Genomic DNA, 16,998 nt, shown 5'->3' with positions numbered 1-16,998 from the left:
GTTTCGTGTTTATTTTTCGTCATCTTTTAAAATAAAAGAAGATGGCTTACTTTCCAAATGCTGCGTTTTGGTCCATCAATCCGCCACACGATCGTGACAGAATTACTCACCATTATAGGACCAAGCGGCATGGAAAGCGGCAACAGGACCTACCTACACAGGATTCATGGACATGGGAGGAGATACTGGATGGTAAGGGGCCGTGGGCTCAACCGGGAGAATATCGCCTTCCTCGTGAAGAGCTGGAGGCAGCTAAAGCCGAGAGGAGGCGATATGAGGAGGCAGCACGGAGACAAGGCTGGAAACCCGTGAGTACAACCCAAAAATTTCTTGGGGGGGGCCTTAAAGGGAGTGTGGCGAAGTCAGGTAGGAAACCTGCGCCTACTCCCTGTACTTACCGTGGAGAGCGAGAGTACGGGCAGACACCGTGTTACGCAGTAGAGCGCACGGTGTCTCCTGTACGCGTGCATAGCCCGGTTCGGTACATTTCAGCTCCACGTATCGGCCGGGCTAGACTGAGCGTTGAGCCGTATGTCATGAAGCCGGCCCAACGCATCTGGTCACCAGTGCGTCTCCTCGGGCCGGCGTACATGGCACCAGCCTTACGCATGGTGTCCCCGGTTCGCCTACATAGGCCGGTGCGGGTTATTCCACCTCCCCGCACTGGTCAGGCGACGGGGAGCATACAACCAGGTAAGGTTGGGCAGGCTCGGCGTTCAAGGGAGCCAGTACGCCTGCACGGTCCGGTATTTCCGGCGCCACCTCCCCGCCCCAACCCAGTACCACCAGTGCCTCCTCCACGCACTAGCTATATGGTGCGTGTCTCCAGCCCTTTACCACCAGTGTCTAAACCACGCACCAAGCCTCCTGTGTGTCCCCAGAGTCCTGTGCGTCCTGTTGCTGCTCCCCGCACTAGCCCTGAGATGCGTGTCCCCAGCCCGGTGCCACCAGTCCCGGCACCACGCACCAGGACTACAGTGCGCCTCAGCCGGCAGGAGTCTGCCGTCTGCACAGCGATGACTGAACTGCCCGTCTCCCCAGCGCCATCTGAGCCATCCGTCTCCCCAGCGCCATCTGAGCCATCCGTCTCCCCAGCGCCATCTGAGCCATCCGTCTGCAATGAGCCTGCAAAGCCGCCCGTCTGCCATGAGCCTGCAAAGCCGCCCGTCTGCCATGAGCCCACTGAGCCGCCAGCCAGACAGGAGCCGCTAGAGCCGCCAGCCAGACAGGAGCCGCTAGAGCCGTCCGTCAGACAGGATCTGCCAGAGCCGCCAACCAGACAGGATCTGCCAGAGCCGCCAACCAGACAGGATCTGCCAGAGCCGCCAACCAGACAGGATCTGCCAGAGCCGCCAATCAGACAGGAGCAGCCAGATCAGTCAGCCAGCCATGAGCAGCCAGATCCGTCAGCTAGCCTTGAGCAGCCAGATCCGTCAGCTAGCCATGAGCAGCCAGATCCGTCAGCTAGCCATGAGCAGCCAGATCCGTCAGCTAGCCATGAGCAGCCAGATCCGTCAGCTAGCCATGAGCAGCCAGATCCGTCAGCTAGCCATGAGCAGCCAGATCCGTCAGCTAGCCATGAGCAGCCAGATCCGTCAGCTAGCCATGAGCAGCCAGATCCGTCAGCTAGCCATGAGCAGCCAGATCCGTCAGCCAGCCATGAGCAGCCAGATCCGTTAGCCAGCCATGAGCAGCCAGATCTGTCAGCCAGCCATGGGCCGTCCCTCAGTCCGGAGCTGCCGTTCCTCAGTCCGGAGCTGCCATTCCTCAGTCCGGAGCTGCCATTCCTCAGTCCGGAGCTGCCCCTTACCCTGGTGCTGCCCCTTACCCTGGTGCTGCCCCTTACCCTGGTGCTGCCCCTTACCCTGGTGCTGCCCCTTACCCTGGTGCTGCCCCTTACCCTGGTGCTGCCCCTGACCCTGGTACTGCCCCTGACCCTGGTACTGCCCCTTACCCTGGTACTGGCCCTTAGTCCGGAGCTGCCATTCCTCAGTCCGGAGCTGCCCCTTAATGCAATGGGGTTAATGTGGAGGGGGGTCATTTGGAGGAAGCCTAGGAGGTGGTTAGGGACTGTGGTGACGTGGGGACCACAACCAGAGCCGGAGCCGCCACCGTGGATGGAAGCCCACCCAGACCCTCCCCTAGACTGTGTAATGGTGCGCTCGGAGTTCGCACCTTAAGGGGGGGGTTATGTCACGCCCTGGCCTTAGTATTCTTTGTTTTCTTTATTATTTTAGTTAGGTCAGGGTGTGACATGGGGAATGTTTGTGTTTTGTTGGTTTTGGGTGTTTTTATGGTAAAGGGGTTGTTGGGTATAGGATATGGGTTTGTGTGGAGTACATGTGTCTAGTGTTGTCTATGTATGTTTAGTTGTCTAGGAGAGTCTATGGTTACCTGAATGAGTTCCCAGTTAGAGACAGCTGATTTCGGTTGTCTCTGATTGGGAGCCTTATTTAGGGTAGCCATAGGCTCTCATTGGTTGTGAGTAATTGTCTATGTCAGAACGTTTGTAGCCTGTTGTATGTGCACGACGTTTATTAGCTTCACGATCGTTTTCTTGTTTTGTTTTGTATTAAGTGTTTCGTGTTTATTTTTCGTCATCTTTTAAAATAAAAGAAGATGGCTTACTTTCCAAATGCTGCGTTTTGGTCCATCAATCCGCCACACGATCGTGACAGCACTGTATTTCATGACCGACACAGCCCTAGCCAGGCACACCAGTTTGTTTCAAGAACTGTGACACTGCTTGGTTTTTCACTCTCAACAGTTTCTCATGTTTATCAAGAATGGTCCAGCACCCAAAGGACATCTAGCCAACTTGACACAACTGTGCGAAGCATTGGAGTAAACATGGGCCAGCATCCCTGGGGAACGCTTTCGACACCTTGTAGAGTCCATGCTCTGACGAATTGAGGGTGTAACTCAATATTAGGAAGGTGTTGCTAATGTTTGGTATACTATACTTTTCTAAAGAATGTCTTCGGTGAGGTAATTCATATTACTGAGAAGAAATAGGAAAACATTGGGAGCCATGCCATTCTGAAGAGGTTTTGTTCTACCTGTAAGATTTATGGGAAGATTGTTCCATTTAATTAGATCTGCTTTCATATTCTTGAGTAATGGGATACACTTATCTTTATATATATTTGTTGTTTGTTGTCACTTATTAAGCATCCTATGTATTTTATATTTGTTGTGGTCCACTTAAAGGATTGCTGTATTTTTCCTATTGCCATTATTTGTTTTTTTCCCACGTTCATTTTATATCCTGTAATTGTGAAGGCTTGTATTTTTTCTTCATTTACATATTTAATATATCTTGGGTTTGTTCATTCTCCATATTCTGTTACTTAATGTATTTTCTGTTGGTGTAGTTAAGCATTGCCATCTGTCTAAAGTAAATTTGACAACATGATAAAGCTGGCAAAGTTGTTTCCTACTATATATTTGACTACTTTAGCAATGTAATTGTATTTCCAGGCACTATTGTGTAATTTAGACAAAACAGAATGACTGGGTTTATCATCAATTTAGGGCACCATTATGGCGCCGCCTGTAGAGGGCGGCTTGAGAACGTTCATAACAATGGCATGACGCGACTGAGTGACGGAGGTGCAACCCATGAATAAGCATAAGTGATGATTAAATGATCCCCCTACTATGAACTAAGTTTATAATGATCCGATACCACTATGTCATGGATTTTTGAACCCAGTAAATTGTTCAGACAATTTTTGGATAGCTTTTCTTACTTTGAGAAACAAGGAGTAGTCTTTTGTAGTTGGGAATAGTAATCTCAAGGTTAATTACTTGTAGAGATTACCTCTTTGGAGGTTCCTTGAATTTGCCTTTTTTTATTGCTACAGTATGTGTGTGTGCATTTGTATATATAAATGGGAGTGTGAGGGAAGAGTGAGGGATGGTGAATATGAATATGTGTAGGTAATATGTTGGGCGGGAATGAATGAGAATGGATGAGTAAGTCAATGGATGGATGGGTGTAAGTGTGTCTGAGAGGTAGGGAGGGAGGGAGGGAGGGAGGGAGGAAAAAAATGGGAGGTTGGGACAAGCTTGGCTTGGGTGGGCAAGGATGAGACTGAATGAATGGCAAAAGGATATATGGGGGATAGTTGTGTATTTTATTTCACAATTGAATTCAGATTAGGACCAACAATGATAAGAAGGGTGAAGACGTTGATTTAATTTAGAAAGAAAATACTGTAATGATGAGTTTTTGTTATGGTTATTTATCAGTGTTGGCGCTCATGTTTTACGGGTTTTTATGATTCACTTTTAGATTTTACTTTGTTAAAAACCTCTTAAGGATCGGACCCTTTTTTTAAATTTTTGCCTAAAATTACATAAAATCTAACTGCTTGTAGCTCAGGACCTGAAGCAAGGATATGCATATTCTTGATACCATTTGAAAGGAGGGGTCACTGATCCCGTAGAGGTTAATGATAAAGAGGGTGAAGAAATTGATTTTAATTTAGAATAACAATAGTGTAATGAGTTTGTGTTATGCCTATTTATCGGCATTGGCGCTCATGTTAATAATTTGACCGTGCGCCTTGCGGGTTGATACCATTCCTCTTTTACGTTTTACTTTGCAAAAGTAAACTGTTACGGGAGTGTTTTATTTACTATAACTATATTACTAATCACATTTATTGTAAGGGAAACTAACACATGATACGTGTTGCAGTAGGCCTTTAGAATAATGCAAAACATATCCTTGACTCTATCCAAGTTGATGAGCAAAAGGGAAACAAACAATGCCAGTCAGCCTGCGCAGCCGACCTAACGAAACTACTCCTAAACTATACCGAAAATAATTTCACACATAATAAGACAGCCTATAGAGAAGATTAAATTGACAAAAGTTGATTTGTGACAATATTATCAGTTGTCAAATCATACATGAAGAGATGGGCACACCTTGTATTTGACAGATGCAGGGAAAGGAGCATCACTTTATGCAGGTAAAACATTTTGTATGTCTATATAGTATCAGAAAGGTCATATTCTTCAGTTTCTACCTTTGTCAAATAACTCTCAAAATTCAAGAGGTACAGCTTTATTTCCAAATGTTCACAAGAAAAATCGCGCTGTACCTGCATTCAGCACATGACTACTCGCTCGGCACATTACTCTGGCTACTAAGCAAAGACTAGTAACATGATAAGCTTAAAATATGCTATTCTGTTTTCTTTTAAATATATTGTCTTATTTTCACAATTTTTCTTTAGACCTGCCAAAACAAAATTATAATGGACTTCTTTGTGATAGACTTTTGTTTTTACTTGTAGCCTAAAATAAAGTAATGTAAATGTTATTATGCTCTTAGAAATAATTGTTTTTTAGTATTTTAATGTTACCTAAGACCTTTATGAACACAAAAATGTATTATTCTTCAGATAGCATATATTAAATATATTTATTAGACTGTTAGATTGTTGATGGGTCTTTGGCTGGAAGTGTCGAAAATTGGCTTTCGGACCACATTTTTCACTTGGACTTTGTAGAATTAAACAAAACATATCCCTGACTCTATCTAAACAAATAACTATTGTTGTTCTATTTTTAGATGTATATATTTCCACAAATATTTATTCATGCAATTCATGCTTTATATTTGTTTATGCACTATTTATCAAGCGTTGGTTTTCATGTTTGCGCATCTTATGGGTTGATATGCATCCGATGCATCTGTATGCTAAAGGTGTAGCCAAGCAACATGAAAGGCCAGGCAATTGTAGTGTTAATAGCATCATTGGTTTGATTGTGTGATAATATAAATGTTTTCTAATATGTGGAAATTGACAATTCACCTCACACTACACACTGTAGTAATAAACAGGAATTTACCACAACAAGCAACATCTAACAACTTTCCTAATAACAACACACACAACAGTCACAGTGCCTGCTCTATCTGAGTTAAATGTAAAAACTATTGATGTCGCAGGTTAAAAGAGGAACTAAACTCATCAAAAAAAGAAACGTCCTTTTTTCAGGACACTGTCTTTCAAAGATAATTCGTAAAAATCCATGTAACTTCACAGATCTTCATTGTAAAGGGTTTAGGTGAGTTTATCGTCGAAGGAATGAGCGTTACACCAAGGCCTTGTCACGCCCTGGCCTTTGTATTCTTTGTTTTATTTATTATTTTAGTTAGGTCAGGGTGTGACATGGGGAATGTTTGTGTTTTGTCGGTTTTGGGTGATTATATGGTAAAGGGGGTGTTGGGTGTATTGTATGGGTTTGTGTGTAGGCATGTGTCTAGCGTTGTCTATGTTGGTTTAGTTGTTTAGGAGAGTCTATGGTTGCCTGAATGAGTTCCCAATTAGAGACAGCTGATTTCTGTTGTCTCTGATTGGGAGCCATATTTAGGGTAGCCATAGGCTTTCATGTGGTGTGGGTAATTGTCTATGTTAAACGTTTGTAGCCTGTATGTGCACATCGTTTATTTAGCTTCACGATCGTTTGTTTGTTTTGTTAGTTTTGTAAGTGTTTTGTTTTCGTTTTGCCGTCGTCATCAATAAAAGGAGATGGCTTATTTTCCTAATGCTGCATTTTGGTCCGTCAATCCTCCACACGACCGTGACAGGCCTGTACTCTGGAGCGGGATCAATTTGGAGGTGGAGGGTCCGTCATGGTCTGGGGCGGTGTGTCACAGCATCATCGGACTGTGCTTGTTGTCATTACAGGCAATCTCAACGCTGTACGTTACAGGGAATACATCCTCCTCCCTCATGTGGTACCCTTCCTGCAGGCTCATCCTGACATGACCCTCCAGCATGACAATGCCACCAGCCATACTGCTCGTTCTGTGCGTGATTTCCCGCAAGACAGGAATGTCTGTGTTCTGCCATGGCCAGCAAACAGCCCGGATCTCAATCCCATTGAGCACGCCTGGGACCTGTTGGATCGGAGGGTGAGGCCTAGGGCTATTCCCCCCAGAAATGTCCAGGATCTTGCAGGTGCCTTGGTGGAAGAGTGGGGTAACATCTCTCAGCAAGAACTGGCAAATCTGGTGCAGTCCATGAGGAGGAGATGGCAGAACACAGACAGTACCTAATGCAGCCGGTGGCCACACCAGATATTGACTGTTACTTTTGATTTTTACCCCCCCTTTGTTCTGGGACACATAATTCAATTTCTGTTAGTCACATGTCTGTGGAACTTGTTCAGTTTATGTCTCAGTTGTTGAATCTTGTTACATTCATACAAATATTTACACATGTTCAGTTTGCTGAAAATTAACGCAGTTGACAGTGAGAGGACGTTTCTTTTTTGCTGAGTTTATATAAACCGGGACTTTGTTGGGGTTCAAACCGGTTCATAATTTTATTTTGCTAATCGGAACAGTGGAAAGAAAGTTTAAAAAAGTGGTTCTGTTCAGAAAGAAACTGTTGGAATAAAAGTTGGGTTCCATTCCCTGGTCTTAACCCCATGTATTCTTCCGCTACTCGGTCTTGTGGTTGATCTGCAGGGCTGTCTGGTACATACCTGATGCTCCCAGTTATCAGGCAGGGGCAGGTGATGGTTCCGATCATTAGTCTTCTCGTAGTAGTACATGAGAGCGTTCAGGTCTGGAAAATTCCGGTTCAGGTCCACCTCCCTGGAGTTGCCTCGCCCAACTAGGTAGCCATTGAACTCAGGACCCTGATGGACAAACAGAAGAAAATTCCTATGAGGTTACACTATATCTTAAAGTCCTATTTCAACTGATGTTCCCCTGGTAAGAGTGATTACCTTCACTAGGGTAGGGGGCACTATTTTTACCTCCTGATGAAAAGCGTTCCCAAAGTAAACTGCCTGCTACTCAGGCCCAGAAGCTAGGATATGCATATAGATTTGGATAGAAAACACTCTAAAGTTTCCAAAACTGTTAAAATAATGTCTGTGAGTATAACAGAACTGATTTGGCTGGCGAAAACCTGAGAAAAATCCATCCAGGAAGTGGGATTGTTTTATGTTTGTAGTTTTCTATTGAATGCCATTACAGTATCCATTGACTTAGTACTCAAATTGCACTTCCTATGGCTTCCACTAGATGTCAACAGTATTTAGAAATTGTTTCAGGCTTGTATTCTGAAAAATGAGAGAGTAAGACCACTCTGAATGAGTGGACCCTACAGTGTCCCAGAGGTTTTTCATGCGCACGACCGAGAGTGCGCCTTTCTTGTTTACCTTTTATATTGACGACGTTATTGTCCGGTTGAAATATTATTGATTATTTAGGCTAAAAACAATCGATTATTTAGGCGAAAAACAACCTGAGGATTGATTATAAACATCGTTTGACATGTTTCTACAAACTTTACAGATACTATTTAGATTTTACGTCTGCCTGTTGTGACTGCGTTTGAGCCTGTGGATTACTGAACAAAACACGCAAACAAAATGGATATTTCTGGATATAAACAGGGACTTCATCGAACAAAACAAACATTTGATGAGTAAATGGGAGTCTTGTGAGTGCATTTAAAAATAAAGGAGAGCCGCACACTCTAGGAGCTCAAATGCAAAAATATTTAATTTACCAACGTTTCGACAGGCAAGCTGTCTTCATCAGGGTACAATCCTTACCAACGTTTCGACAGGCAAGCTGTCTTCATCAGGGTACAATCCAGCATCACATAGGTGTGGGTTTCTTTTTCTTCTAGATTAGTCTTGTGAGTGCAACCATATGAAGATCATCAAAGGTAAGTGATTAATTTTAGCGCTATTTTTGACTTGTGTAACTCCTCTACTTGGCTGGTAACTGTTTGTAATGATTTGTCTGCTGGGCGCTGTTCTCAGATAATCGCATGGTATGCTTTCGCCGTAAAGCCTTTTTGAAATCTGACCGTGGTTGGATTAACAAGAAGTTAATCTTTAAATCGATGTATAACACTTGTATGTTTTATGAATTTTTATAATGAGTATTTCTGGTTTTGAATTTGGCGCTCTGCATTTTCACTGGATGTTGGCCAGGTGGGACGCTAACGTCCCACGTACCCTAGTGAGTTAAACAATGGGTACTTTATGGTTTTACTTTGAATAATTTCAAACAATCAAAAATTATCAGTACTATGGTCAGTGGTGTAGTGCTCTTTTTTTAGGTGCCTAAGCACTAAGTCAACATTTAGAGCATAAACATTTTAGGCCATACACACCAGAAAAGCTGGTGAAACCCTATTGTATTTGTTGGCGTACACTATTAGGGGTTCAGCAGTGAACCTGGTGAAACCGTATTGTATTTATGGGATTCTGTAAATTGATGCACAAATACTACTTGGTCAAATGGTGGCGCTATAAACAGACTTTAAATTCAAAAGGTCAGCCGACTCCTCGTTCAACCTAGAGTCTTGGAATTTGGTACATATGTTTACCGAAAGGAACAAATTTGCCTCTTGGACCAATGACGTCACCGTGATGGATTATCCGTTTTGAAAATAGTATAAATTATTCTACATTTTTAAACAACATCTCCTCAGACACCACTAAACCATTTTCTCCCAAACTTGCTGTACAGCATCTATAGACCAAGATATTGAAATGTATTTTAAAAGAAGTTGATATCTTAAATGTCATGGCCGCTGTGAGCCAATGAAGTTGAGTGAGTTTGGGCCTGACAATTCAAGTCACTCTTGGAGGGAATAGAGCCCCCTGCTGGCCATGCATCTCAATACTCTACAGTGTTTCCTGAAGTGTGCACAGGTCCACTACCCACATGGATTGAAAAGTATAACATTGGTGTGAGTACCAGAGATGAAGTCAAGACCGTACCCCTTTAGATCTAGACCAAGACTATATTTTCTCAGACCCAGACCAAGGACAAGTGGATCGAGACCATGACCAGACCAAGACCAGTTTAAATGGGTAAAAATAAGATCCAGTGGAGTAATTTTAATTGTATTTTTTTTATTTATCCTTTATTTAACTAGGCAAGTCAGTTAATTAAGACAAAATCTTATTTACAATGATAGTCTAGGAACAGTGGGTTAACTGCCTTGTTCAGGGGCAAAATGACAGATTCTTACCTTGTCAGCTCAGGGATTCGATTTAGCAATCTTTCGGTTACTGGCCCAATGTTCTAACCACTAGGCTACCTGCCTCCCCTCAAGTAAACTTGAGTAAAGTATAGCTCTGTACAGTACAGTTCAGTACAATATAGTTCAGTTCAGTAAACTATAATTCAGTACAGTATAGTACAGTAAGGTACAGTTCAGTACTGTATAGTTCAGTACAGTACAGTTCATTACAGTATAGTTCAGTACAGCACATTACAGTATAGTTCTGTACAGTACATTACAGAGCAGTAAAGGACATTACAATACAGAGCACATTATAGTAAAGTACAGTACATTATAGAGGTCTATGTTTGAGCCAAATATACATCTATGTTTGTGCTCTTTGAGGGTTGGAGCCACTTGCAAGCTCTGCATGTCAATAACCTACACTTTTTCCCTGAAGTGTCCATCACCCACATGGTGGTCCTCTGTGGCTCAGTTGTTAGAGCATGGCACTTGCAGTGCCAGGATAGTGGGTCTGAATCCCACGACCACCCGAATGTATCCACACATGACTGTAAGTTGCGTTGGATAAAATAGAAAATACATATTATAAGATTTGTGTAAACACAAGAAATTGAGTCAAGACTGGAACCAGCAATTCATACATGCATGCTCTTCCATAGTGTTCAACCCTGATTTTTGCCATGGCTCAGAGGCTTAGTGACTTAGTCTTGAAATATATGCCAACCCATGGCGGCCTGGGTTCAAATCCTATCAAGACCTACTGCCTCTTTCAGATAGACATCGCTAAACAGTGAGGGATTGTTGTTGTACTTGAACCAAATTGTATGACTTCTAAAATAAGGCATAATGTTTGAGAAACTATAAAGCGCGAAACGGTCGGAAAGGCGAAAAGGGTGAAATGGGCGAAAAGCTCCGAACCAGGACCCAGACCAAGGACCAGTGTATAGAGACCATGTCCAGACCAAGACCAGTTTAAATGGAGAAAATGCAGCATGCAGCAACTACTCTTCCTGGGGTCCATATAAAACGTACAAATACACGACAAAGTACAGAACAGTAATAGACAAGAACAACATAAGATATTACATTAAATTAAAATATAAGTAAGAGTTACACACAGAGTCTACAAAACATTAGTAACACCTTTCCTAATATTGAGTTGCACCCCCTTTTGCCCTCAGAATAGCCTCAATTCGTTGGAGCATGGAGTCTACAAGGTATCGAAAGCATTCCACAGGGATGCTGGCCCATGATGACTCCAATGCTTCCCACAGTTGTCAGGTTGGCTGGATGTCCTTTGGGTGGTGGACCATACTTGATGCACACAGCAAACTGTTGAATGTGAAACAAACAAAGGCATTTTGCATGTTGAAGGTGACTAGCAACCATGTTCACCAAGGTCAGGGTAGCATCCTCACTCCCTCTCTGGGCCTTATAGGCAAACTGTAACAGGTCCAGTTGATCTGCTATGGAAAGGGCAAGGTGCTTACTAACAACCCTTTCAATGCATTTGGCCAAAAGAGGCGTGAGGGCCACAGGTCGAAAGTCATTTGGTGATTTAGCCTCTGACTTCTTAGGCACCGGTACAATGATCGACACCTTCCAGGATATTGGCACTGTGCAGGTGGTCAGCAGGAGTTGAAACAGTCGTGTGAGTACTCCCTTGAGCTGGTCAGCGCAGACCTTCAGTACTTTGCCTCGTAGTCTGTCTGGGCCCGGTGCTTTGTGTGGCTTAATATTTAACAAGCATGGGGCCATCTCATTCTCTGTTATCTGGACAGGAGAGGATATGGCGATAATCTCACATATTTGTTTACATTTGTCTTTAAAATCGACGGTATCAAATCTTCCATAAAAACAGTTTAGGTCGTTTACAAAGGATGAACAGTCTGACATATTACTGTTCTCTCTTGTCCTTTCTTTTCCCATCATTGCATTAAGCTGCCCATGCTTGTCTTGGATTGCCAGTACAGAACCTCTGCTCCACTTTATGCTTGAAGTTTTGCTTTCCATATTTTTGACCTGAATTAATTTTCTTTCTCCTTTACAGCATCAGTATCTCCTTTCAGGAATGCAAACATCCTTTCATTGAGGCACATTTTCAAGTCCTTAGACACCCAGGGCTTGTTGTTGGGAAATACTCTGACAGTTTTCGTGTTAATGTCAGTATCCTCACAGAACTGGATATATGAGGTAATGCTGTCTGTCAACTCGTGGGGATCCCTGAGTCAAAGAACACCTCCCAGTCTGTGACGTCAAGGCAATCCTTGAGCTCCTCCCTGCTGTCCTCTGTCCATACCTGAATGGATTTCTCTACAGGTTTTTCACGTTTCACCTGTTGGACAGGTGACGTACTGTTGCAGAATGGGGAGGTGCGCGGAGAGGGAGAGCATATTAAAATCCCCTAGCACAAATACTGGCTAGTCAGTTGATCGTAAAAGTGCAGCACTGAAACAGTCTGTAATCCTGTCAGCAGCTTCCTTATTGATAGGTCCAAGGCACCATAGACCAGAATAGTGGTAATTTGTCCAAACATGCGTGGTAGATAGAATAGCCTGAATGATACAACGAGAATTTCATAGTCTCCGGTGCAAACTTGTTCAATCACATTACACTGCGTGGCCCAAGTATTGTCTAAAAAGGTGCATAGCGCCCCGCCTATTGATTTATGTAACGTTGTTTTGTCTCGATCTGCTCTAATGACAGTGTATCCATCAATGTTCACATCAATATTAACCTGCATGAGCCACGTTTCTGTAAAGCAGATTAAGTTACTTCTCCTAAAGTCCTCTTCAAATTTAGCCCTTGCCTCTAACTCATCCACTTTGTTATTTAATGACCGCACATTTGACAGGGTGATCAACGGGAGCGGGTGATGGCATCCCCGCCTCTGTAATCTGTTCCTGATACCACCTCTTGAGCCTCGCGTCTTCTTAGTTCCCATTTTTGACTTTGTAGAACAACCATCAGGCAAGGCAATGCTGTTTTGGCTTTATCTTCGGAAAGAGAGCAGAAACTTACGGGAGTAGGTGATGGTGGTTGATTTACTCACTGAATCCATACAACCTCCGGTAGTGATTGTAAAGTTTTCCGCATATTACAGCAGTTAGGATTAAAACCTGTTGGGGATGGGGGCGCTGTTTAGACTATTTATGCTAATTGGGTAATTTTTGAAACGGCTTCCCACAAAATCCTTGGTCGTACAATATGCATATTATTATTATTATTGGATAGAAAACAGTCTATAGTTTCTATAGGAGTTGAAATTTTGTCTCTAAGTGGAACAGAGCCCATTCTACAGCAATTTCCCTGACATGGATTCAGATTTCAGAAATGTTGGCCACTGTTCTGAAGTCAGTTAAAACGGCACTGATATTGCTATGACTATACGGACACTTCTTACGTCTTCCCCTGGATGCCTTTACGTGATGACGATTCCAATGGGGTCGATTGCGCGTTCACAGGCCCTACAAATGAAAAAACCCTGAAGCTAGTCATTCTTTTGGAGCTGCGTCATGCGCCTAGAGGACACCGGCCCGCTCCTGTTCCAAGCATTAGTGAAGGGGGTAATATTACTCGGGTCATGTTTCTACTCGTTATGGGAGTTAAAAACATCATAAGGTAGTTAATTTAAAGCGTTTTATAGCAATTTATATCCGTTTAGTGCGATTTTGGGACATTTATTTTTGCAACGATGTGAATAGTTGGGCACGCTTTTCAGTTCATCCCGAACGCAGTTGACATTTCCACATGGCAAGAGGACAGCTTTCCACCAAAAGACGATTTCTCCCAAGAAAGGATCCTTTGCCCAAGATACTGATGGAAGAACAGCTCAAGGTAGGACATTTTTATTATGATAAATCGTGTTTCTGTCGAAATATTTTAGTGGCTTAGGACGCCATGTTTTTTGACGTAGTTTCGCTTGGCGCAAACTGTATTGAAAAGTAAGGATAAATTAAAAAATGTAATTCCGCAATTGTATTAAGAATTAAATTGTCTATCAATCCCTGTCCACCCTATATTTTTTAGTCACGTTTATGAGTATTTATGTATAAGAGTAGATCACTGTCTAAGTGGCGCAAGGACATATTCTGACCAGCTGAGTTACATTTCACATTGTCTAACCATGATTTTGGTGGCTAAATATAAACGTTTTCGATCAAACTCTATATGCATTGTGTAATATGATGTTACAGGAGTGTCATCTGAAGAATTCTGAGAAGGTTAGTGAAAAAATTAATATCTTTTGGCGATGTTGACTTTTATCGCTCACTTTGGCTAGAATCAATGCTGGGCTGCTATGTGGTATGTGCTACGCTAATATAACGATTTATTGTGTTTTCGCTGTAAGACACTTAGAAAATCTGAAATATTGTCTGTATTCACAGGATCTGTGTCTTTCGATTCGTGTATGCTGTGTATTTTTACGAAATGTTTGATGATTAGTAAGTAGGTAAACACGTTGCTCTAAGTAGTTTTTCTATTCCATTTGTGACGGTGGGTGCAATTGTAACCTATGCCATCTACCTGAAATATGCACTTTTTTCTAACAAAACCTATCCCATACCATAAATATGTTCAGACTGTCATCTGATGAGTTCTTTTGTTGGTTAGGGGCTATAAATATCTTAGTTTAGCCGAATTGGTGATGGCTACTGGTGTTGGTGGACAAATAAAAGATGGTGGATTATGCTAATGTGTTTTTAGGTAATAGATGTACATCTTTACATATTGTGTCTTCCCTGTAAAACGTTTTAAAAATCGGACATGTTGACTGGATTCACAAGATCTGTGTCTTTCATTAGCTGTATTGGACTTTAATGTGTGAAAGTTAAATATTTAAAAAAAATATTTTTTTTGAATTTCGCGGCACTGGTTTTTCAGTGGGGGGGGGGGGGGGGTGTGCCGCTAGCGCCACGCTGATCCTAGACAGGTTAAGGTCGTCACACATGCCACGAACAATACTCTTTTAAACTTGCGACGCACTTAGATTTAGACAAGTGCGACAAAACTAAACAAAATTGAACGATATAACTATAAACAAACAAACAATTCCCGCAGGTGAGCTCAGGGTCTGGCAGCAGTGCTGAGAGTAGAAGCAGTGTAAAAACAAAGGGGGGGGGTCAATGCAAATAGTCCGGGTGACCATTTGATTAATTGCTCAGCAGTTTTATGGCTTGGGGGTAGAAGTTGTTATAGAGCCTTTTGGACCTAGACTTGGCACTCCGGTACCGCTTGCTGTGTGGTAGCAGAGGGAACAGTCTATGACTTGGGTGAATGAAGTCTTTGAAAAAAATTTGGGCCGCCTAGTATATAGGTCCTGGATTGCAAGAAGCTTGGCCCCAGTGATGTACTGGGCTGTACGCACTACCCTCTGTAGAGACTTACAGTCGGATGCCGAGCAGTTGCCATACCAGTCGGTGATGCAACCGGTCAGGATGCTCTCGATGGTGCAGCGGTATAACTTTTTGAGGATCTAGGGACCCATGCCAAATCTTTTCAGCCTCCTGAGGGGGAAAAGGTGTTGTCTAGCCCTCTTCACGACTTGCTTGGTGTGTTTGGACCATGATAGTTTGTTGGTGATGTGGACACCAAGGAACTTGAAACTCTCAACCTGCTCCACTACAGCCCAGTCGATGCGAATGGGGGCCTGTTTGGTCCGCGTTTTCCTGTAATCCAGAATCATTTCCTTTGTATTGCCTACTTTGAGGGAGAGGATTGTTCTCCTGGAACCACACTGCCAGGTCTCTGACCTCCTCTCTATGGGCTGTCTCATCATTGTTGGTGATCAGGCCTAGCATCGTTGTGTCGTCAGCAAACTTAATGATGGTGTTGGAGTTGTCCCGTGTTTAGAATCAGCATGGCAGATGTATTGTTGCCAACCCTTTCCACCTGGTCATGGCCCGTCAGGAAGTCCAGGATCCAGTTGCAGAGGGAGGCGTTTAGTCCCAGGGTCCTTAGCTTAGTGATGAGCTTTGTGGGCCCTATGGTGTTGAATGCTGCGCTATAGTCAATGAACAGCATTCTCACATAGGTGTTCCTTTTGTCCAGGTGGGAAAGGGCAGTGTGGAGTGCGATTGAGATTGCGTCATCTGTGGATTTGTTGGGACGGTATGCAAATTGGAGTGGGTCTTGAGTTTCTGGGATGATGGTGTTGATGTGAGCCATGACCAGCCTTTCAAAGCACTTCATGGCTACCGATGCGAGTGCTACGTGGCGGCATTTAGCCCATCTGGTAGGCTCATGTCACTGGGCAGCTTGCGGCTTGGTTTCTCTTTGTGGTCCGTAATAGTTTGCAAGCCCTGCCACATCGACGAGCATCAAAGCCGGTGTAGTAGGATTCAATCTTAGTCCTAAATTGAAGCTTTGCCTGTTTGGCGGTTCGTCTGAGGGCATAAGCATCCGATTAGTGTCCCGCTCCTTGAAAGCGGCAGCTCTAGCCTTTAGCTCGGTGCGGATGTTGCCTGCAATCCATGGCTTCTGGTTGGGATATGTTCTTACGGTCACTGTGGGGACGACGTCATCGATGCACTTATTGATGAAGCCAGTGACTAAGGTGGTATCCTCCTCAATGCCATTCGATAAATCCCGGAATTTATTCCAGTCTTTGCTAGCAAAACAGTCCTGTAGGATAGCATCCTACATCCATCTGACCGCTTCCGTATTGAGTCAGTCACTGGTGCTTCCTGCTTCAGATTTTGCTTGTAAGCAGGAATCAGGAGGATAGAATTATGGTCAGATTTTACAAATGGAAGGCGAGAGAGAGCTTTGTACGAGTCTGTGTGTGGACTAAAGGTGGTCTAGGGTTTTTTTTCCTCTGTTTGCACATGTGACATGCTGGTAGAAATTAGGTAAAATTAATTTAAGTTTGCTTGCATTAATGTCCCGGCCACTAGGTCACGCTTCTGGATGAGCATTTTCATGTTTCCTTATGGCCTTATACAGCTTGTTGAGTGCAGTCTTAGTGCCA

The 16,998-nt window shown here is 43.4% G+C and overlaps 1 protein-coding gene across 1 annotated transcript in view; it reads right to left on the bottom strand.

Annotated features, from left to right (window-relative positions):
* Positions 1-16,998, bottom strand: part of cpn1 (carboxypeptidase N, polypeptide 1) — a 146,823-nt gene that overhangs the window by 44,148 nt on the left and 85,677 nt on the right. The window contains exon 3 of the mRNA XM_055920873.1: positions 7,513-7,668. Within this exon, the coding sequence (XP_055776848.1) occupies positions 7,513-7,668 (156 nt within the window). The remainder of the gene's footprint in view (positions 1-7,512; positions 7,669-16,998) is intronic.

Source organism: Salvelinus fontinalis, chromosome 1 (genome assembly GCF_029448725.1).
Source record: "Salvelinus fontinalis isolate EN_2023a chromosome 1, ASM2944872v1, whole genome shotgun sequence".
In the NCBI taxonomy this organism is placed as follows: domain Eukaryota; kingdom Metazoa; phylum Chordata; class Actinopteri; order Salmoniformes; family Salmonidae; genus Salvelinus; species Salvelinus fontinalis.
Note: the sequence above shows the minus strand (reverse complement) of the source record. Positions and strands in the feature narration are given on the sequence as shown.